Genomic DNA, 23,556 nt, shown 5'->3' with positions numbered 1-23,556 from the left:
CTGGGGTGAGTTACTGTATCTCTTAGCCCTCAGTTTCTTTACCCATAAAATGAGGTAATAATAATATTTATCTCATAGACTTGTGACTGAACAAGATTACAACTCAGGTCTCCTGAGTTTAGTTTCCACTAGAAACATACACCCAAACAGTTAAAAGAAGATTGAAATGTTTCATAACTTTCCAAGGTTTGTCATTTGTGAAACTCACGCAGATTCATAAATTTTGTGTCACTGGCTGATACCTCAGTTCAGTCATCAATGTATTGCTTTCGTCACTCAAGAAATATTTATTGAGCACCGACTATAAGCCGGGCACTGGGTTAGGCACTGGAGATACAGCAATTTTCAAGTAGCTTAGAGTCCAGCTAAGGCAAATTTGTATTATATTTATACCCATTAGAGATACACAGAAATGGTATTCACATACTAATTTATTAATGTGCATGTACAGAATTAACATGCATGTAATCGTATTGGATCTACTGTTAATATGTTGCCCATTGTTAATTATAATTACTATTGACTGTGGTTAATTTCCAACCCTATGAACTCTCAGGAAGAGCAGACAGCACCTTCCCTCCACTTGGCTGTCCTAAGGTGGCCAAGGGCAGTTGCTCAGGGGAGTGGGCAAGGAAGAGTTACACTGAGCGCTGAGTGAGCTCTCACAACCAACTGCCTGCTCTGCATTCCACTAACGTTCCTTAACCAGTGACAGGATATGCACATGTTCCTGGCATTGAAGCCTTTAGAGTTTAGCTGTTTTTAATTATTGAGAGCTTATGTCCTTCCATCATACAACCTGAAGTGAAGAGAGGCCAGGGCCTCAGCAAGGACTGGGTGCTGTCAGTTGAAGAACTTATTTTTCTCCTTGTCTGGTTTACGGCGAGTTCTTTTCAGAGCTTTGTTTTGCTCTTTGCCTCCCTAATGGCTTTGATTTCACATATGCATGCAGTCAATATTAATTTTCTGTCCTATAGTAACAAGAAAAGAGTAAAAACAGAAAGAGAAAACACTGTTTTCCTGTGTGGCTTGCACAGGACCACCTGAAGGAGAAATTAGAGGAGCCTGGGGGGGCCCAATAGCCTGCTATTCAGAGCCCAGGTCACCTTGACTTGTACCTTGGCCCTCTCTTTGGTTCTTCTCTGGGTGGGGGTGGGTGGGTTGGGGGGTGGAGTCAGCCTGAAGAGGAGGTAGAAATTTTTAAGGGCAAGATAATTCACAAGATCAGATATTGATAAAGTAACTTAAGGGATTTACATCACATTTAGAATATCCACTATAGATGGCATCCCACCTGTGGCAGAGAGGCTAATTGTTTCCACATCAAAAAGCCCTGCCCTTATTTATTTTCTCACTGAGGCTCCATATTCAGCAGCCCTTCCTTTGATCGGGCAGATAAGACTGGGGGCCAAGTTTGATCTTTTATGCGTCTTTATGACACTGCAGATGAAAACTGCCTGCTTGGTGACAGTGCTATTCTTTAACATTAGATTTTTACTGGCCAGGGGGGAGGACAAAAACATCATGCTTTATACTTATAAAATATCACATTTGCCACTGAGAGGCTCGGATGTTCAAACATCCAGCCTCCCCACCTTTCCACTGACTCATCTTGATCTTCACAGATGAAGTCCATCCAATTGTCCTCCTTTCTAGCTGACAGGGAGACAGCCAATGAAATGCCTTTTCCTGTTGCTGGGTGACTGCGAATATTTTGAAAACACGTCCCATAAATGCAGCAGCTTAAAAGCCTGCCATTGGTTGGGCGTTCTGTGCATGGTGACGCGTGAGGCTGGCACAAGTGACAGGTGGGAACAACTATGCAAATATATCACTGGCCTGATGTTCCACTGGAGAGGAAAACTATTTCAAGGCTGAGTGACAACTATAACATACCCTGTAGAAGAAAAATAAATCTCCCTGAGTCTACATTTAGGCATCTGAAGAACGGTTATGGGAAAAAAGCAAGAAAAAAACCCCTCAAGGTTGTCTTACCCTCAATACCCTGTTTTCATGGTCTGATTAGCAGTTCTACCTGTCCTAGAAATATATGTGTATTTCTCCATATCTTTTGTAGTTCTGTGTTGACACATTTTAAAGTCCAAACTTGTTTATTCAGGGAAATAATTTAAACACTGTCAAGGAGGCCTTTTAAATTTTTCTTTGTCTCCTTGTCTCCAGCGCCCCTTCCTTCACCTTCCTCCCCTGACCTTCAAGTCCAAATATCCCGGGGCCACAGGATGTGGTCAGTGTCAGGACCAGCACTGACTGCATTTTATCTCCCTCTGTCCACTTAAAATATTTGCATCCTGGTGGGAGGATAAGCAAAGTCTTGTCTAAACAGCTTTGGGATTCTCTTTGCAGCCAGAGAGCTGTTTGGATTCAAGTAACTGCTTTTGCTAACACTGGGTTAACTGTTCATACACAAATCTGCCAAAGAGCCTCTAGGAAAGAATGTCCTTCTACTAATTGAATTCTAATGAGGCCAGGAAGTAGATCAGGAATTGAGCTATTTTACTGTGAGTTTCAAACATCAGATATAGGGATGTTTGGCTTTGATCTGCTTAATTCTTTAGTAGGTCCTAATTAGTTCACGAAAAAATGACTATTCCAGAAGGTATCTGTGGTTTATTGGTGGATCCAGTTGAAGGGCGCTTTTCTGGTTATACATCAGAGCCTCCAATGTTCAAGCACAACAGAAAGACACTGTTATGATAGGACCAGATGAAGCAGTTGTTAATGAGGAGTTTCTGGGCCAATTTAATTGGCACATCCCCGGAAGTTATATTTATTTGCTTTATAAGGTTTGGGTGAGTTTGAGAGCCAAATCAGGGTGACCATCAGTGGGATTAGCTTTGGATACAGAAATGGTTTCAGGATATAATAGAACTTTTTTTCCAATAATGTGACCTAGACAAAGTCTCTCGAGAAACCACTTCAGCAGACAGATCACTGGCGAGTATCACCCAGTGTCTACAAATTATGAGTTATGAAGGGGCTATTGTGAGCACCTCACCTGTGCCTCAGGGAATCTGAAAGATACGTGCATATACACCTCACCTGTTAGGGACAGCCGTGATACTATCTGCCTCGTACCTCTCTCCTTTCTGGAGCTCTGGTCCTTCTTCCACTCCAACCACGTTTTGTCCTGGGGGCTGACATATTCTTCAATGACTACGCCCCTGTCACAGTTGATTGGTCCAGGGATGGGCACTGGACCAGCTGAAAAACTTCCCTAAGATTCTCCAAACTGGAACTTGGGAATAGTTCTTTCTAGATGGGGTTGCTGAAAGATTAGAAACTTAGGCCCTGACAGAGGCCATGGTGACCCCTTTGTAAGGAAAGCCAGGCTGTAGTCAGCATAGCTGGGGGCTCAAGCTGCAGTGACATAGTTCTGCCCATTTGGCTTGAGGGACCACCGGGGTGCTTGCTGCAGCCAGTTCCAGGAGTGGTCAGTTGGCTTCACAAGCACAGTCTGTGGGGCAGGTCTTCCTTTTGCTATGCAGTGTACTCCCGTTTGTAGCACTTCCTGGGAGGAACTTTGGGCTTATGTATAGAAGATTTATCTGGGACCTTGCACCCTAAGGAATCCTGCCTTCTCATGAGTGAATTACTGTGCAGGGAGAGAAAGAGCTCCAATGGGGAGAGATGCTGAACATAGCTCACTGCACAGAGAGACATCCCTAACAATCCGATACTTGGACCTTTGGTTTTCAAGGGGGTTATCAAAATAACCAGCCTTTGTTCTCACACATAACTTCTCAGAGAACCAGAGGAAAGCTATATTCAAGGAGATCACTGATGGTTTGAAAGATATTTCAGGCAGAAGCATAAATTTCTCCACGGTTTTAAAGGGAGAGAGATTCCCATGATTTTTCATATTGGAGCAACGAAGTCATAGAAAGCATCTCTCCCTGTTCTCTTTCTTTTCTGAATTCTAGGGCTTTCCTCTTGGTAGTGGGGGGAAGAGTACAAAGTGCCCTTCCTTAAAATCTAGCTTCAGTGCTTCACGGACTTCTTTGACACATGTAAGCCCAGTGGTGAGGATGGCCACCTGTTCCTGCAGAAACCATCACAAAGCTTGGTTTTCACAGAACTCCCTTCCGCCTCCGGAAAGGCCTGAGATGAATTATAATATACGTTAGGAAAATAAACCTAGTAGAGAGAGGAATGGGGTCATTCAGCATAAGAGTTGTTTGGGATTTACCCTGGGGGGAAAATTGCTTTTAGATCCCATAAACCTACCCCTTGAAGCTAGTTTTCCAGAATGCTAAAGGCGGAGAAAGCACACTTGCTGAAACAGTTGGGCTGGATTACTTTACAAACTATGTAACCTTAAAAACAAAGAGGGGTAGGATAGGGAGGGTCGGAGGGAGGGAGACGCAAGAGGGAAGAGATATGGGGACATATGTATATGTATAGCTGATTCACTTTGTTATAAAGCAGAAACTAACACACCATTGAAAAGCAATTATACTCCAGTAAAGATGTTAAAATAAAAACCAACAACAACAACAACAAAAACCAACCAACCCAAACACCCGCAGCAGAATCTCTTGAAATCTGAACTCGTCTATTAAGGAACTAAGCCGTAATTACAGAAGGGCTCATAATCAGACCATAAGGATAGCGCCAAGCCAGGACCAGAAAAATCTAAGATAAAAAGGGTTCCACATCATTTTGAAAGGGAATATAACAAATTCAGCATGCCTACCTATATCTCATTTTTTTCATTTGTACCCTATAATTATTTGGGCATTTCTCTGTACCTCAGTTTCATCATCTATAAAATATGAAAAAATAATAGTAGGGGTTTTGTTAGGATTAAATGAGTTAATACAGGTAAAGCACCGGAAACAGACCTGGCACATGATAAAATGTTCATGAAACGTTTGTTGTTTTCCAGGTGACCGTCACACTGAGTGGACTGAACAGGTACTGGGCAGGAGAGTCCAAGGAAAGGACCTCAGCAGCAAAAAGTGAGTCCCCCAAACTAGCAGTGAGCTGTCTCCCTCAGCTGCCTGATTCATAAATAGGATGTAGCCACCAATGCCTCTTTAAAAGGCCTCTCTGTTAACATTCAATGAAATAAGAGCTACGAAAGCACTTTGGATCAGCAAGCATGCTACAGCTATAATAGCACTACTCTGAGCAAACAGCAATATTTAGACGTATATAATGATTGGTATCAGGTTATCCTACAGTAAGCCTAGAAAATGTATTTTAAAGTCCATCCACCTGGAGATGCTTAACAGCAGAATAGTATATAAGCCTTTTATCCCAGGATAGGTTGAAAACAGCCTGCCCTTTCGTAAGTTCTCACCAGCTCTTCTCACACTGTCCTTTCATGGGTGTATGGATTTGATTACAGTGAATCTAAGGAAGTACCCATAGGCGGTGCTCTGGGCCACCTTCTAGGGCCAACTAGGAGGCCAGCTGCATGGCCCCCAGCCTGGGGGCATGAGGCAAAATCTATTTTGAGCTTGGATCCCTTCTACAACATGGTCTCACAGAAAGGATTCTAGAGTTTTCTCTGTTATAGTGTGGCTGACAAATTTTCAATTTTTATTAAAATTCTTGCTTGTTCACACACTAATTCGTTTTAATCCCAACCAAATGTTTGAGGCCCTGGATGGAAACATCAGTCTGTATTACATGACAGTCTAAGAATAGTCTCTGTGGTTATTTTTGTTCATAATACTGAGTTTAATTTCTTGGTTTTATGTATATGAGTGTCTAATGCAAAGACAGCAAAATCTTGCACAGATATTGTGTCACTGACTATGGGGCTTCTGATGCCTGGTTAAGGTGATGTCTGTAAAAACTCCATGAATTGCTCCTAGGGAAACAAAAGCACCAGAAACAGAGTTACTATACCACCAACCAGCAGCATTCCTAGCAAGAAGAGCGTGGAATAGCTCCACCAGCTCTGGTAATGAAAGGGCTGCTTTTGACGGGACAGAGCAGAGCCCCTCAGATGGCTGGGTTCAAGCCCTGTTGCAGGCATGCTGCAGTGCATATGCAACAATGAGAATAATGGAGCATCTGACCAGCTCTCTGGCTACTGACCACACTACCTCACCATCCACATCGCTTCGCCACCAACTCCCAGCCCCTCCAAGGGGCCTCCCCGGCCGCCCACTGGGATACAGCCAGTGGGATGGCTTTGACCAGGCTTTGTCGATAAGGCTGAACCACAGGGAGATTTTCCCAATCCTTCTGCCTCGCGCCTGGGCAAATGAATAAGCTGCCTGTGTCACTAACATATTCCAGGTCATGCACACACACAAACATTATTAGATCTTGGAATTACTTTTAAATTACTGTCTTTTAGGTTTTAACCGTTTTCCTAGAAATGCAGCTCAGCAAATCCTTGCGTGGAGCAAGGATGGCACCCAGTGGCCAAAGTGTTTCATCTCAGATCTTGTTTTCTCACAGATTTTCTGTTGCTTTTCTCTTTGGAAACAATGAATGCCGCAAGATCTTTTTCTAAAGCCAGAGTTGAAACTCCAGATCACTTGATCCCTTTGAGCTAAAGTGCACACACACACACACACAAATTGGGGCAGTATACAGAGATTAATTCAGAATAACTTCTAAAAATCCTCAAAGATTTACCTTAAATGTCTTGTGTTAAAGTCATTATATTGCAGATATGCAGATTATTTCTCATGATGTCCCTAATATCATACATCACCCTAGGAAATATTATAGAAACATAAACCCAATCTCACATTCTTCACTTCCTATCTTCCCCCAAATAGTCTCTAGTTCATGAGTTCTCATGCCTTAAGCATAAGACTTTATCTCCTGACAAGTGCTTTATCATTAAACTGATATTTGCAATCTCATATCCTTGTTATCTTTGCTACAAGGTACTTGGCAGGTCTGGAGAGCACAGGATAATAAAGTGAGACTGCTCTTTTTCCTTTGAGCTTTCCAGATGTCGAGAGATTTCTATACAGCTAGATAGCCAATCAGACTGTAAGGAAGACAAGCAAGATGTCAGAATAATGGATCATGTACCCTCTTGCTAAGAATGATGCAATATCTTCATAACGTTTGCTGTTTCTAATTTCCTTAGGTTTCTAAGCAGTCTGAAACCCCACGGCAAGAAGTCACATGGACGGCACAACCACAACACAAAAAGAAGCTTCTAATAAAATAGCTAATAATAAAATATATTGATTGCCCAAAGAATACCACAAAAAGTCTCTTTTAAAACGTCTATGTTAAGTTCAGCCCAAAATTCTGTTTTTCTCAGACATCATCACCATTCATGCTTATTTGGCCCCCAGGCTGTTGAAATGCCATGAAGCTTCCAAGATAATAGTTAGATCAAAAGAAGCGGCTTCAGGATAAAAATCCATGATATTGCTTACACTTTCCTATTCAGCCACCTGGAAAGAAGCACTGTCTTCAGAGTCAAAATAAAACACTGGAGAGAAAAATCAAAGCCAAGCATGTGCACTGTTCTTGCTGGTGCTTTGGTTCTTGCTGTCTCATATGTAAAATGGAGCTGTGATAACCCTGCCCTCACCAAGAGGTTGTGAGGCTCAAGTGAGATAAAGGTATGAAAAGGTTTTTATATACTGAAAAGTCATTATTTAAGATATTATCAGGGCTTCCCTGGTGGCGCTGTGCTTGAGCGTCCGTCTGCTGATGCAGGGGACACGGGTTCGTGCCCCGGTCCGGGAAGATCCCACATGCCGCGGAGCGGCTGGGCCCGTGAGCCATGGCCGCTGAGCCTGTGCGTCCGCAGCCTGTGCTCTACAACGGGAGAGGCCACAACAGTGAGAGGCCCGCATACCGAAAAAAGAAAAAAGATATTATCATTCAAACATTTATAGGTAGCACTAGTGTAAGTTTTTATTCTGAAGAGATTGAGCCTCTTGTCTTACCTAAAATAATCACTTATCTTCCTCACGAGTATTATTGTACTATTTCACCCTTCAAATGTAATAGAGCAACGGTGGGCTTTGGAAATCACTTATAATATATAATTAAATCAAGTTGAGCCAAATCTTCTACCAAACACCCAAGTTTTTAAACAAAGCTTAATTTAAAGCTTAGGGTATTTAGAAATTATAAGGACCCCAAGATGTTTTGTCAACTTTATGTTGCTTTCTGTTTTATTTTCCCCTTCCCTCCTACAAATAAATTTTACAGGCTTGTAAAATTATAGCTGGAGATGGCTTTGTTTTTCAGATGAGGAAACCTGAGGCCTAGAAATTTTAAATGAGTCAGGAGGTTTGGTGGCTGCTTTGTCTGCTTACATGTTTGCTCTTTCTTGCCTTACTGTCTGTGACCTTAAAAAGACTGCCTTAAAAGGGGCAGCTCTGGCTACTGAGACTGTAGAAAACCCTTCAATCAGACACTCTCTCCTAATTTCATATTTCAGATGGTACCTTGGAACCAACAGAATCATGATTTGTACACGCTTTTAAGATTTTGAATAGATCCATTTTCAACTGAGAGAAAACATACAGAATTACCAAAGCAATACATAATTTCAAAAATAGGTAGAAGGGAAAGAATACAGGCTCATACAAATAAAAAGAATTAGATAGGAATCCTGAGATTCAAGAAAATAAAAGTTTTAAAGAATTTAGTCAGCAGGGTACTGGTAGCAGGACACGTGACTGAAGAATCTCACTTAACATTAAAGAAATTGCTGAATCAACTAAGAATTAATTTGCCCTGCTGTAGAGCAAGGAAGGACAGATATTCTCGTTACTGAATACTCCAAAGAGAACATCTTAAACAAAGACAATGAATCCCTTTATTTTTATGTAGTTTATACTTCATAGGAAATCCAGAAAACTAATCATCAAGAGCTTAAAACAAGGGGTTGAGGCAGGATTTGCAGACACTCTCAATGTCATAGACACTTGCTTCAAAATTCTACTCACATGTTGTAACTTCCTCTGCCATCAAAACTGCAAACAGTTCAATGAATTTGGTCACTTGGTAGAAATTTCTCCAGCACCCAGGAGCAAGGCATGGCTTTAGGTGATTGAAGGGTTACAAAAAGGAATTAGACAAGGGCTCTCACCTAAAAATGCTCCTAGTTTCACCAGATGCTTAGACAGGTGCACGAAGATTTATATCACAGGGTAGACACTGATAAGTACAATGAAAGAATGAGCAGATCACCTTGGCCTGAAGGACAGTTAGAATGACTTCATGTGGGGGGGCAACTGAGCAGGATGAGATGGCCTGTTAGGACTTTAAATATGCAGAGAGAGGAACAGGATGGGAACAAAGATAGGGAAGGGCCAAGTATGGAGAGAAAACATCACATAGAACTCGTGTGAAGGGTGGGTAAATGGGAGCATGAGAAACAGGCTGGAAAAGTGAACTGGAGCTTAAAGCTCAGAGCACTTTTAATGTGCACTGAAAGAATTTGTAATGATGGACTCCAAAGGCTTATAGCAGATGCTAAGCGTTGTGAGAAGGAAACTGGCACCAACGGAAGAGTACTGCTGATTTGGCAGCTGTGTACAGGATGAATTTGGGAGTGCAGCAGGGAGCCCAGACAGGAGAGCACTGCATAGCCACCGGCTGCGTGAGAGAGGAAGACCTGAACTGTGATGGCTGTGAGGATGATGAGAGACGTTCTGAGTCCGAATGGAGGGGACAGCACATGAGAGTGGGGGGCGTGAGGACTCAAAGATAACTGCACAATTACATCTACAGTGCATGTCTGGAGAGGAGGGTGAGGGGAGCGTAACAGGAGTTTGTAGCTTCTACCTAAACTGAAGAAAGAGCAGAGAGAAAACCAACCATTGTGATGGCTAAGTCACGCCCACATCATTGAAGTGACGGGCTATTGGTTCTTTATTTCCGGTTCCATCTCTATAGTTGCAGATGGCTCTTACTAGAGAAAACCAGAAAGAAGGGAGAGTGATCCAGGCCCAGATGCCCTAGTGTTCTGGAAGGTTCTGAGCCCTTTGGCCTTTACAGTTGCCTTCATCGTTCAGGGGTCAGGGCTCTAACTGGGCCACCCTGTCTCCCTACACTGCTGTCTTCCCTGGACCTTCAGGACTGTCACTGCTCTGAAACCAAAACCGAACTGCCTTTGATTTCATTCCCTCAGGCTCAGACTCCCTGGGCCTTCAAGTGTGACACGTAAGGAACGCAGGGAACCCAGCTGTGTTAATGGGTAGAGGCAAGAAAGTGGGAGGATCTCCGCCCAGGAAAAGTAGATGTTCATAGTGCCCTTTGGGAGACAGCTTTCAAATGGAAAGAAGTGACAAACAGTGGCTATTTAAGGTGATCTGAGAGGAGGTCAGGGTCACCACAGGATGTATTTGGCCAGGTGGGTCCTTGAAGAGCCCTCCACTCAGAGACGCTCAGTTCAGTAGGAGGAAAGATCAGCCTGGACTCGCAGCCCTGGCTTCCCTCACATCAGCCCCCCCCCCACCCCACCTAGTATTTTCTACACTTGGAATGACAAAGTACAAGCATCTTTTTTCTGATGTGGCATTTGATTAAGACACAATTCATCAAGAGGACTGTGTATGAACACATGGACATTTGAACTCAAGGACTCCATATATTTGTGGGGTTGTCCTAAGCAGCTCAGGCCATCAGCTCAGTCTGCTGCCTTAGGAGCAGAAGATGCACATTAGGATGCTGACTCAGCTGTTTCCCCTGCAGTCAATTTCTTGCTGAAGGTTCAATAACTTTCCCTGACGATAAAAAAATCTGATATTAAACTCGGCATAAATACTATTTAAAGTCAAAACAACCCCCTCAATTCCAGAGGTGGGGGGGACCAGAGAGGAGACAGAATAGGTTAGGTGTAAGATGATAGCCAAATTCTGTTCATAATGCTGCGAAGTCATCTTTTAAACAACCTTAGAAATAAGCTCGAGTGAACTGGAAAGTCATTGTTGAGATTCCCAAAGGCAGCCTTTCATGAAGGCTGTGAGGGCTGAGACTAGAGAAACAAGGGAGAGTTCTTCTTCCCTCCCTGGCACCCTGAGGCCTGGGGTTACCCCTGGGCCATGAAGGCACCTCTGTGGGAACACTCAGCCTGCGGGAGAGCAGCTGGAAGATGTTCCCTACTGACAGGGGTGGGGAACACGAGCTACCCAAACCTCTGCCACACAGTGCCCTGTGCCATTTCTCCCCTCTCTATACAGTGCACTTGTCCTCTGCAAGAAGCTGCTGCAAGGATTGGGCTTTTCCACAGCTCCACAAATGGAGCTGGCAGGGCAGTGGTCAGCACACCTGCTGCCTTCCTGCAATTAGAAAAAGATGCACCCTCTGGAGGCTCCATTACTGAAAAGCATCCCGTGCACTTGGCCGGCCAGGTGGGGATCAGTCCCAACTCCTGCCTCCCTGTGCAAGAACCCTTGTGCAGGGCCCTATGACAGACACATCCACCAGCATAGCGGCAAGGGCGGTTCTGAGGGCAAGAACTTCTTATAAATTATAACATCTGAATATTTCATGGGTCAAACGTGTCTCCTGAAACTTAATTACTTACAAAAATAGTACATCACATCCCATGGCTCAGCCTGTCCCCTGCCATCCATCTCACAGAGGAGGCCATAAGATCCTATTTTTGATGTAGCCATTCGTATTTTGGTGCGTAAAGGCCACAGGGAGCACCTAGCCTCAGTACTTTATTTGCTTTACCAGGATGTTAATTTGTGGCCTAGGCAATAACACTGAAAACTTGAAATATGCAAGAGGCAGTCCAAACCCAAACACCCAACATGACTTATTGGCGTTTAATTACTGAGGCAGTTAAATAGTGCTGTAAACGAGTTCATCTCTGATTGCAGCCATAACCCTTGCAGTTTGGAATTGAAAGAAGGGATGATAGAAGATGGCAATATAACATGAGGACGTCCATGAGTTGGTTTTAATTGGTAAACTGGCATATATAGTGATAACAGTTTGGTCTGTCCAATGCATTGGAATCCTAGGAAAGTGCATAAAATTACGGAAGCATATAATTGGTGTACTAAACTCATTTTCTTATGTTATCACAGCTGACATCTTCAGGTTATTAAAAGCCTTTAAACCAGTCATCTTCAAAGAGATCTAACTGACAATATGGTCTTTATATATTATTCCTGTTCGCACCAAGCAGAAGAGATGTAAACAGGCACTAAAATCTGCACAAATTTTCTGGGCATATCTTTGTTATTTCAAGTTCAAGGAAGATCAGTAAATGTTAATGAGGATAAAAACCATTCTTTAGATCCTGGTTTCCTCATTCAATGCACAGGGCATCAATCCATAAAGGATAAACTAATATTATAACCTGAATCAGACTTTCAAAAAGTTAACTCATTAGTTTGAGGAAGTTCTGTGATCTTTTCATGTATAGGGGACCCTACATAAAGGACTGTTTCCCAAGGTATAATGATATGTTAGAATGACAAAGATGGGCTTAGGTTCTGACATTCTTGGATGAGCAATTATATGTTGTTTCACCTACTTATTCTGCTTAGACAATCTAGGCGCACTTCTGGGACGGTTTTCACTCTCTAACCACCGTTCACCCACTCACCACCACACACCTCTCAAGGAGATTTTTCCCAACAGGAGAAATGGGGTTAACCGAACAAAACAAAATGAACAGAAACACCCTCCCCCTGTCTTATGGCATTCTAGAATAGGAAAAGAAATCCCCAAATGTGGAAGAGTGTGAAAGAGGAAGAAAAGGTAAATGGAAAGGTAATGTGGTATCATCCTAGCATGAATGCTTATTGAAGATTCACTGCAGGTTTATCATATAGGAAATCTGTGTTCCTTTAGGCCATACCACCTAGGAGTACAAATAGTAGTGAATTAAAGTGATTAACGGTATGTATCACACTCTCCAGTATTTTGGGATCTCCATCTCTCCTACTTGTTCCTGGGAGTACTCAAGGTTCTTGTCCTTAAGATGTGACCACTCAGCTCGCAGTGAGTCCTTCCACCTCTGCTGGTCATATTGGTAGGCAGGTGTCTTGCCTCTGGCCATAGTGATGCTTCCTTCCATTGGGCTGCTGCTTCCTGTTGTGTGCTACTGACACTCTGGAATCCCTGTGCTCTTGGGGTAATTTAATGCACTGAAACCATACTAAAGTCCATGCCTTTTGTGTTCATTCATGTTCTTAGCTGAGAACATGAATCCATGGGAAGCTGGAGTAAGAGAAAAATCCAAGAGACAAACTCCATGCTGACCCTGGAATCATCCAGACACTGAGGCCCATGGCCTCAACTCCCAAAAGGGAGTTTTTGACTCAGAAGCCCTCTTAGTCTCTCATGTAAACAGACCACATCTCACTGGTCTTCTAGACATGTCTGAATCCCAGATATGGTGAAGCTTAGGCTGCAACTGGAATCTGACCTGTATACATATGTATTTGACCTCCAGATCCTGTTAGCACTCAATGATGAAATAATTTTCTTCCCAAAATTCTGGCTTAATCTCTGAATCACTGATCACTAGCTTGGTCCCGGCTGGGCATAATCCAACACACTGAAACTCAGCCATTCTTTAACTCATGAAATCTCATGGATAACTCTGATTCTACATTTCAAATCTCTCTTTTCTCTCCCTCCCTCTCTCTCTAAATATATATATTATACATACATACATATAGATATATAGTACTAGCTCTGTTAAAAAAGTATTACAGTAGCCAAGGTTACAATATTTTTGAATATATGCATAGTTTATTTGTATATATTGGTCAAAACAAAGCACTTATTTACTGTGATTTAGCTACAATGTTAGGAAACTGCCATTGCACACACTCTACTGTGAAACTTCAGTAAATACTTTTCTATGTGCAGGATTATTTTAAGCCCACTGCAATTATAAGACATCAGCTACCAATTATGATAATGTTTTATTTACTTTATATATCAAGAAAAAAAGCCATTAGATTAAAATTATCTACTATATCTCAATTATATTGTAACAAGATATTCACTAATATCTTACAGGATAAAATCTGGAATACATCACTTTGGTTAATAATCTTGATCATTTTAAGACGAAATAACCCATTTTTTCTCAGATTTAAATACTTCATGTTTTTAGTATGTTTGTGAACTAAAAATAAAAAAAGCATGGCAGGGGCTTCCCTGGTGGCGCAGCGGTTGAGAATCTGCCTGCCAATGCAGGCGACACGGGTTCAAGCCCTGGTCTGGGAGGATCCCACATGCCGCGGAGCAACTGGGCCCGTGAACCACAACTACTGAGCCTGCGCATCTGGAGCCTGTGCTCCGCAACAAGAGAGGCCACGACAGTGAGAGGCCTGCGCACCGCGATGAAGAGTGGGTCCCGCTTGCCACAACTAGAGAAAGCCCTCGCATAGAAACGAAGACCCAACACAGCCAAAAATAAAAAATAAAATAAATTAATTAAAAGAAGGCTCAACATTAAAAAAAAAAGGATGTTCTCTAAAAAAATAAAAAAAAAAAAAAAAAAAAAGCATGGCAAATTCCAAGACAATGGTGTTTGCCTTACTCTAAGGAAAGAATTAAGTTGAACATAGGGCAATACTTTTAGAGAGTAGACAGCTATTGATTTTGGCTGCTCTAGCTCTAGACATGTCCCATCACATAGCTTCTGCAGTCATATTTAGTCCATTATGAGCTTTGCTGTATTTCTCCCTGCCTGCCCCTTTCATCTTTTAACAATTAAGGTGATTATAAAATGGTAAAAATATAAAACACAAAACAGTAAAAACAGTAAAATGTTTATGGAAACTTATTTCCATAAGTAGAATTGCTAGGTAACTGAACTTGATTAAAGTAAAAAAGCTTTAAATATTTTTGATGGAAATATTTATCAAATGTATATAATATAAAATATAAAAATTTATATATAACCATGTTTTGAACATTTTCTTAATGACTAATTGTTTTGAGTTACAGAACACTAATGCTTTTTGGATTTATTCAATCATTCATTCATGCAACCATTCAACAAGTATTTATTGAGTGCTACTATGTTCCAAGAACTGTGAAAGGCAGTAGAGATAGAGCAGTGAACAAAACATACAAAAAGCACTGCCCTGCTGGTGGTCATATTCTAGGTGGTATGTAGGATGTTTATCTCTACAGCAAATGGACCCTGACTGCTGTGGTTTTAGCTGTTCTGTCTCCTTCCTCTGTTGTCAGCTGTCACCTCACTGGCACCATGCTTTGTATTGTACCTGATCCACAGTAAGCACTTGGTAAATGGTAGCTACTATTATCCTAATCTCTTCACTTATTTTTACAGATGAAGATATAAGCCCTAAGATTTTTTAGTGAACAGAAAGTTAGAGGTAAGACCGAGGCCAAAAGCAGGCATCCTGATTCTCACCATGTTACACAGATCTTTTTCTGATACCCTGCATACTTAAAAAAACAAAGAAAGAAATACTGAATCAGTTAAATGATCATGAAGGGGCCGTTCAGCTCTATATAAGTCCCTCTTACCCTCTAAAACTGAAATATGCAAACATGCCTTCCCCTAATTCTATTCCCCCAACATTCAGTGGGCAGACCTCATTCTAGAGACAAGTAACAAAGGGTCCGAAAGCCCTGGGAAGTTTAACTTTATGCACCAGTAGGGCACCATTTGCTCCCTTACCTTAAACTTGTCAACTTCAGCTTTTGAACATGTTGCATGATAAGATAGCACCTGGTTCAGAAACAAAGGAAAAGAAAGTTTAATGACGAGACATGATTCAATTTTCTGAAATTCTCCTGGCTTAAAAATAAATTTTGCTCATGTATATCACCTTGACGTAACAGTGAATGCTAATGCACGACGAGGTATTTCCAGTAACAGTCTGTGACACAGATTGTCATCTGTGCAACTACAGTGGAATCTATTACAATGTGGAATGGAACAACAGCCCATGTTAAAGGCTAAGTATTTTATATCAGGATGTTTTTATAAGTAGTTATTTTATCAAAGGGACATAATGTGGCTCAAGACCACAGTTCCCAAAGATGTGAATACTTGTCCTGTGAAATGCTTTGGAACACAAATAAATTAAAAGGTGGGGTGTGTGTGTGCGTGCATGTACGTATATGTGCAAGTGTATGTGTGTTTGTGTGTGCATGTGTGTGTGTACTGTGGCAAACACTGTAGCTTGCTGACTCAATTTCCATGTCTGGTCTACGTTCACTTGCCTGCTTTTGCTGTACAGGAAAGATTACATTGTTATGCCCAATCATCTGCAATGCTTTTTGTAAGAGGATTTTATTTCCCTGTCCTACTGACAGCCTGTTATAGGTCTAGAGTGGAAAGGGAAAGAGAAATGAGGCTGGCCTGGGACTGCCCTGCCCCGGACTTCTTGTTTTGTAGAACAAATAAACTCACATTTGCTTGAATCAGTATTGGATGTTATAAGGTACATGTACGCACTTACGCACGCACAAACGTAATGTATATATTATATATACGCTATCAGTCCCAGCCTTAATCTATACATATCTCAAACAAATAAATCTGAGAAAAGCTAATTCCCTCTTCAACTACCAACCTTAGAGAATCTCAGTGCATGTTTGGCTCTGAAAAGCGAAGTAACACATTTTATTTTGTTAAACTCAGCATTTCCCAAATCTAGCCACAGAACTTCCTTTTAGGTGATATATTAATCTAGGGACATTCCAACCTGATAACCTATTGACCAAGGACTTTGAGAAACACTGACCCAAGTTATGTACCATCCGTGTGATAGAAGCAGAGCCACAGTGGAGGCAGTGTCTCACAGAGGTTAGAGCAAAGCCTCTAGAGCCCGACTGCCAGGGCTCTACCGCTTCCCAGCTGTGGGAGTGTGGGCCAGCATCTTCATAACTGAACAGATTTTGCTGTTTTGGTCCATAGTTTACTGTGGTAAACTTTAGTTTGGCTGCCATTAAAACTTCTTACTATTTACAAGTCTCTTTCTGTAGATTCAATCTTCAAAATTTATCTTTATTTACTTTACAGAAAAATTCCCCTGAAACTCAAAATCTCTGCCACCGGGTGTTGCGCGGCCAGGCTTTTAGTATTTAAGGCATATTACCCACTCCCTTTATTTAAATCAACTTTACTTACTTCCTTTATTATTATTTTTTAAATAATAAAAGCTATTAACTTCACTACATTGAAACTATCTGAATGAGTGAAGCAGACAATTATTACAGATTAAGAATTCTGTCCACTTAACATGTTCTTTTGTTTTGTTTGTCATTATTGAAGTGTAGTTCTTTGTATATTTTAGATACAAATCCTCTGTCAGATATATGTTTTGAAAATGTTACCTCCCAGTCTGTGGCTTGTCTATTATTTTCTTTCTTTCTTTCTTTCTTTTTTTTCTTTAATTATGAAAGGATTCCCACCATCTAGTTAATTTATACATCTATCACCTCACATACTTATCTTTTTTTTTTTGTGAGAGCATTTAAGTTCTACTCTCTTAGCAAATTTCAGTTATACAGTAGTGTCATCAACTAGTCACCATGTTGTGTATCAGATCTTCAAACCTTATATGTCTTATAGCTGAAAGTTTGTACCCTTTTATCAACCAATTTTTCTTTCTTTTTTTTTAAGCAGTTTTATTTGTTTTATTTTTTGAAAATTTTTATTGAAGTATAGTTGATTTACAATGTTGTGTTAGTTTCAGGTGTACACAAAGTGAATCAGTTATACATATACATATATCCCAATTTTCTTTTAATGAACAAAAGTTTTCAATTTAGATCAAGTGTGAATTGTCAGTTTTTGTGTATTGTATTGTTTTTATGTGTCCTTTCTAAGAAATTTTGCCTATCCTAAAGTTGTGAATCCATACTTTTTGCTATCTTTTACAAATTGTATAGTTTTACAGTTTTGTTTAGGTCTGTGACACATCTGAAATTAAATTTGTGTATGATGTGAGATTAAGACTTTAATGAAATAAATGCCTTTGTTACTTTGTTATGATTCTTCAATTTTCCGGAGCCAAAACTTGGAGCCAACATCATTTTGGAGTTCATTCTGAGATCTTAAGCCTCTCTACCTGCCAATCTATTAAGTCTAATGACAAACTGATATCATAATGGAATAATCATAGTTCAGGCATACAAAATAGAGTTGGGCAGCCATTGAGGATCTGGTCTCAGATATTTCTCTGCACCACTGAGAACTTGAACTTTCTGTGAACTATACCAAACCTAAGGACAACAGCCATTTTAAAAACAACATCTGCTAGCTGGTCTCAAGGTTGTTCCCCTTTGTAACTATGCAACCATTTTGGACCCCAACCAATTCTTGCTTAACAAGCACCCTTACTTCTTGCCAGTTCCAATTATAATTCTTGGTAAACAACTCATGTAACTAACTGTGGCTCCGCAGTTCTTGACTTTGTAAGCTTTGTCCATTTTGTAGTCCAGTGGAACACAATTCAAGTGCTTCTTGAATCTGTGTCTCCCGGGCTGCAGTCCTAACAAACCCCCAGTAAATGCCTCTTTATTTCAATCAGGTCTCCGTTTCTGGAAGTTCGGTTAACAGTTCATAGGAATTTACTTATTCTATCTAATTTGACCAAGTTAACAATAAGTTCTACCCTTTGAGTCTTTTTGCGCTGAGAGTTCTCATTTACTTTTGTAAAACTCTGAGAACCAGTAAAGGGAGCGGGAGAATGACCTCACACAAGAATCTCACAGCCACTTTCTTCCGAAAAAGTACAGTCTCTTGTGGATGAGCAGGGAGGAATCATCAGCTAATAAGAGTACCTTGTTCCTGCAGGAGCAGGCCCTTTGGTAAACCGCAGTCTGGGAGGATGTAGCATTGTCCCCTCTAAGATTCCCTAGAAAGGCAACAAGCCAGCAAAGCTTGAGATTCCTCAAGACAAGGGGATTCTTGAGTCCTGCCACAGAATACTCTGATTTTTCTCCTTCCAAGCAGTTTCTGCTGTTTGGTCCTAAAGGGTTTCCTGGGATGCAGCAGGAAGATGGAGATGTTTCATTGTTCCAGTTACTCTCTGGATTTGCTCTACACACAGAGCACAGCAATGGGAACCCAGCAATATCTGTACCCCTTTCATATAAACCATCAATGTAGCTACCACACAATCCTGACTACATAGAAGTACACAAAAGTGATCTTGCTTAGCTCCTAGCTTCTTATGGTAGTAAAGTCTCTGATCAAATGTGATCACCTCACTGTTTTTAACAAGCATCTACAAAGGTTGTGAGGACACACAGGACTTTTCCTCATCACCTGTGGTCAGTGATCACATCCCATTCACTCCTCAAACTGCATCAGTTTTGGTTGTGCCCCCATAATTTCATTGAAACAGCTTGTATAAAGGTTTTCAGTTTCTTGCTACCAAATCCAAATCTTGCTGGACAAATCTGCAAACGTCTTTTGCAGCAATATTGAGCACAGGTGATCACTCTTGCCTTTTTTGAAGAATCTCCTCTCGGGGCTTTCTTGACACCACACTATTTTGGTTTTCATCCTACTTTTCTGTCTGTTCTTTCTCTGTGTTCTTTGTTGGCCTGTCTCCTCTACTTTAACTCTAAATGTAGTAGTTTGTTGGGCTCAGTCTCTCCTTCAGTGATGTCATACACACTCACAGCTTTATACATCACCTATAGGTTGACAACTTCCATATTTAGCGCTAATTTCTCCTTGAGCTTCAAACTCACATATTGTGCTGCTTACATCACTAACTTCCTACTTGGTTGACTCACTGGCATCTCAAATTTAACACATCTAAACATGCCTGTTGATTTTCCCATCTGTAGTAGGCAGAATGATGCTCTTTGCCCCTTCATGATATCCACATCCCAATCCCTAGAACATGTGCATATATTTATGTTACATGGCAGGGGGGAATTAAGGTTTCCAATGGAATTAAGGTTGCTAATCAGCTAACCCTTAGATGGGAACATTATCTTGAATTATCTAGAGGAGCGTAATGTAATCACAAGGGTCCTTATAAGTCAAAGAGGAAAGCAGGAGAGTCAGACTCATAGTGATGTGATGTGAGAAATATTGAAACTCCACTGCTAACTCTAAAGATGGAAGGGAGCCACAAGCCCACAAACGCAGGTAGCCTCTAGAAACTGGAAGCACTATGAAGGCAAGGATCAGATATGGTTTTGGTCACCAGTGGGTATCCTGTCCCTAGGAGAATGCCTGATACTTAGTTAGCACTCAGTAAATATTTAATGAATCATGCAATAGAAAATAATCTTAAAAGAAAAGAATCTTTCTTGTATGCTTCTCTGCTTCTATTATTAGTGGTCTTAATTTATGCTTTTTCCTCAACAAAAATCATAATATGTCTTAGAGCATAGACTGAACAGTGTAGGTAGGGTTGTCAGATTTAGCAAATAAAAATACAGGACCCCCAGTTAAATCTGAATTTCAGGCAAAACATTAATATTTGCACTATTTGGGACATACTTCTACTAAAAATATTATTCGTTGTTGATCCAAAGTTCAAATTTCACTGGGTGTCTTGTGTTTTTACCTGGCAGCCCTACTTCTCCAAATTAAGAAGGCTAGAAACAAGTATGGAATACTCTGCACCATGTTCCCAAATATTCATGTTCCTCACCCAACCCCAACCCCACAGCAATTCCCAGTGACTTTTTCTTCACAGCATTTTATCTGGCAATCTTACTGAATATCTTCAGTCTAGAATATTTTCAGCAATGCCAAAAAAACCTCATTAATCTAAAATCTGTGACAAATCTATGGATGCCATTGAAGGAAATATAACAAAAACAAATCCTGATTACTTATAGCATAACCAATATTCCAAAGAGAATCATTACTGTGTGTGTGTGTGTGTGTGTGTGTGTGTGTGTGTGTGTGTGTGTGTGTGGAGTGACCATGTGGCACAGCTAATGACTAAAGATCAGGCAAATTTCTATGGTTGAGAATAAAATGACAAATTAAAGAATTTATTTTTTTAAACTACTATTGTTGTTAAGCCCTTCTGGATAAGTTAAAGCTTCCTCCATGATTCCAGACTACATTAATTTTATAAGAATTTCCTCATAGGTTGTTGGGTTATGAGAGTTTAGCCATAACACACACATTCACAAATTTTGTTTGACAGCTAAATAAAATCTGTATAATGTTTACATTCAAAAGTAAACAGCTGACCCACAGAGCACTTGACAAACAAACATTAAACTTTCACAAGAAAATGTCTATCCCAGATAGATTTATCTTTTGTGTCTGTATTAATTTAGAAAATATTTTAAAGTAAAATCTAGTGACTCAGTTTCACTAGATTTTACTTTAAAAGATTCTATTAAGAAATCTTTATAGTTCCAAAACTAAATCACTATTTGCAAAACCCTACCAACTGCAATTACCTTTTGGATTGAAATTGTTCCTAGCAAAACAAAGAAACAGAGGCAAGAAAATATAAAATAAAGCAATTATCAGACTCATGCACAACAGAGTGAAGAAGTCATGTTTTTGTGTCGAGTCTCCACAGCAGGAAATGACCATTAACTACATTTCAAAAGAAAAACCATGAGCAGAGCTATGAAATAGGACCACTGTAGTAAGCCTTGCCCTCCACCGCGTGCGGTTCAAGACCAGAGCCAAATGCTTGCCTTGCAATCCCAGGAACTGCCCCTAAGTAGCTGAGGGCAAATCTCTCACATCAGTAGTATTGAATGTTAATTTATTGTGAATCTAGGAAGCCATTTGCTCCTGTAATGAGAAATGGACCATTACAAATGCTGGCTGCCAGGAGCACAAACATAAAGAACCACTTAACAAGCAATAGGAACACAGACCTCGCTGAGGACCCAGACTGGCTGTCTCGGGCGGCATGAATATTTACTGATATGTTTATGGCTCAGGTGGCAAAGTGACACTTGGTGGCACTTGGAAAGTAAACTGATAACAGAGTTAAGTTAAGGTGGTCTGAAGTAAAATTCAAATAATTTATATTGATGAGCTCCAAAGAAGTAAAGAAACTTAGCGATCAGCAGCAGGCCTCCGGCCAAGGATGGTGACGAACCACAGCAATGAAAAGTCAATTTACCTGGGATGACATGATGGAAGTGCTAACTGAGTGAAGAAGCATTCTCCAGGATTTCTTAACAAGAGGATGGTAGGCTTCAAAGACACTGCAACTGAATGAATGCAGAGAAACTGAGAAATCATCAGTTTCTACTGTCAAATATTTAAGAAACTGCCTGCTGCTTAATGGAATGAAATGTTTCAAAAAGATAACTTCAAATAAGTGCATCTGCTGTGTGATCTGTTATCACACCCTTTGGATTATATCTGTCATAAAACATATTTTTAAAATTCTAAAAGTGACAAAACCTTTCTGAATTTAAGGTAGAATAAAAGATAACAGCGGAATCTGGGGTAATAAACAAAACAGTCAATTGTCAGGATGACTTTAATGTCAGCTGCTTTTTAAATACTACGTGCAGGAGACAAGGGCCACACTTGTAGTTCATATCAACATATATTTATGGTGTACCTACTATGTGTAAACCATTGTGATAGATATTTTGGTCTTCTTTTTCCCATATTGGCAAATACATTTTATTGGAGGCCTCAGTTTTATTTGATTGTTGGTAGTTGTATGAAGCACTGTGCTGAAAATGATTGTTGAGGCTTAAGGAGGAGCTCAGCAGGAAAGAACGCTGTGATTGATTAGTGATGTCTTCCATAGGCTTTGGGGAGGGAAGAGTGGTGGCACATGTGCTATGTATTTGCAATCACTGAAAACATCAGAATATAAGAAATGACTCTCTGGATCAAACTCATTCAGACTCTATTGATGAAAAGTGATGCAAAATATATTTTGAGAAAATCATGGATGTCTAAATTTAAATGATTAGGGATACACCTAAAACACAGATGTACTTTTGACTGTCAATTTCATTTTGTATTAGGTAAAATTTCTACTGGCAATAAACCTATTAGCTCTGTAGCCAGCCACTGGCCCTCTGTGGTATAAGAAAGAGTGACCGACCTTCTCAGGTAAGAGGCTAAAAGTTCTCCATTTGACCAGTAGGACAAGCTGGTAGAAGGTATAAGAAAGTACAATTACAAGAAAGTACCAAGTTCTTACTGGGTCCATCTTCTTAGGTATTTAAAATAATTGTCTTGGTTTTGAAAAAACAGGCTTCCTGTTATATGGAAACAGGAGGAAAATAAAAGCATCTATTAAATTGTGTTTAGGGGGATATGAGTAAAAGGAGTTTTCCAAAGAGCTTCTTGTACTGAAATCTATCTTGACAACAGTGTCCCCATATAAAAAGACTTCTAGGGTAATATGAGACCTGCCCATCTTGCTTGGATTCTCTTTTAATTAATCTTCTCGACAGAACAGACATGCCATTTTTACATTTCATTCAAAGATACGGAGTCAACTTCTCCAGTGGTTTGAGAGAGGCCTCAACTTAGGATGAGAGACACATTCATTATTTTTTCACCCAAAGCAAAGATTTAATTTAATCAATCTATGTCACTACCAGATTAAAATGTTAATATTTATAATCACACTCCAAATTTCAATCTAATTTTGAAAAGTAAGCCCTAAAAATACTGTCATTATTATAAACGTTACCCATTAGCTA

General features: G+C 40.4%; 1 protein-coding gene across 2 annotated transcripts in view; it reads right to left on the bottom strand.

The window, feature by feature from the left end:
- PDE11A (phosphodiesterase 11A) overlaps positions 1-23,556 on the bottom strand; it is a 419,722-nt gene that overhangs the window by 130,248 nt on the left and 265,918 nt on the right. For both annotated transcript variants that reach the window (XM_027127261.1, XM_027127271.1), the window contains one exon: positions 15,599-15,649. In XM_027127261.1, coding sequence (XP_026983062.1) covers positions 15,599-15,649 — 51 coding nt within the window. The remainder of the gene's footprint in view (positions 1-15,598; positions 15,650-23,556) is intronic.

This window comes from Aethalodelphis obliquidens, unplaced genomic scaffold (genome assembly GCF_003676395.1).
Source record: "Aethalodelphis obliquidens isolate GAN/ISIS:26980383/991018 unplaced genomic scaffold, ASM367639v1 scaffold2, whole genome shotgun sequence".
Lineage (NCBI taxonomy): Eukaryota > Metazoa > Chordata > Mammalia > Artiodactyla > Delphinidae > Aethalodelphis > Aethalodelphis obliquidens.
The sequence above is the reverse complement of the archived record's forward strand: the minus strand, read 5'-3'. Positions and strand labels throughout refer to the sequence as shown.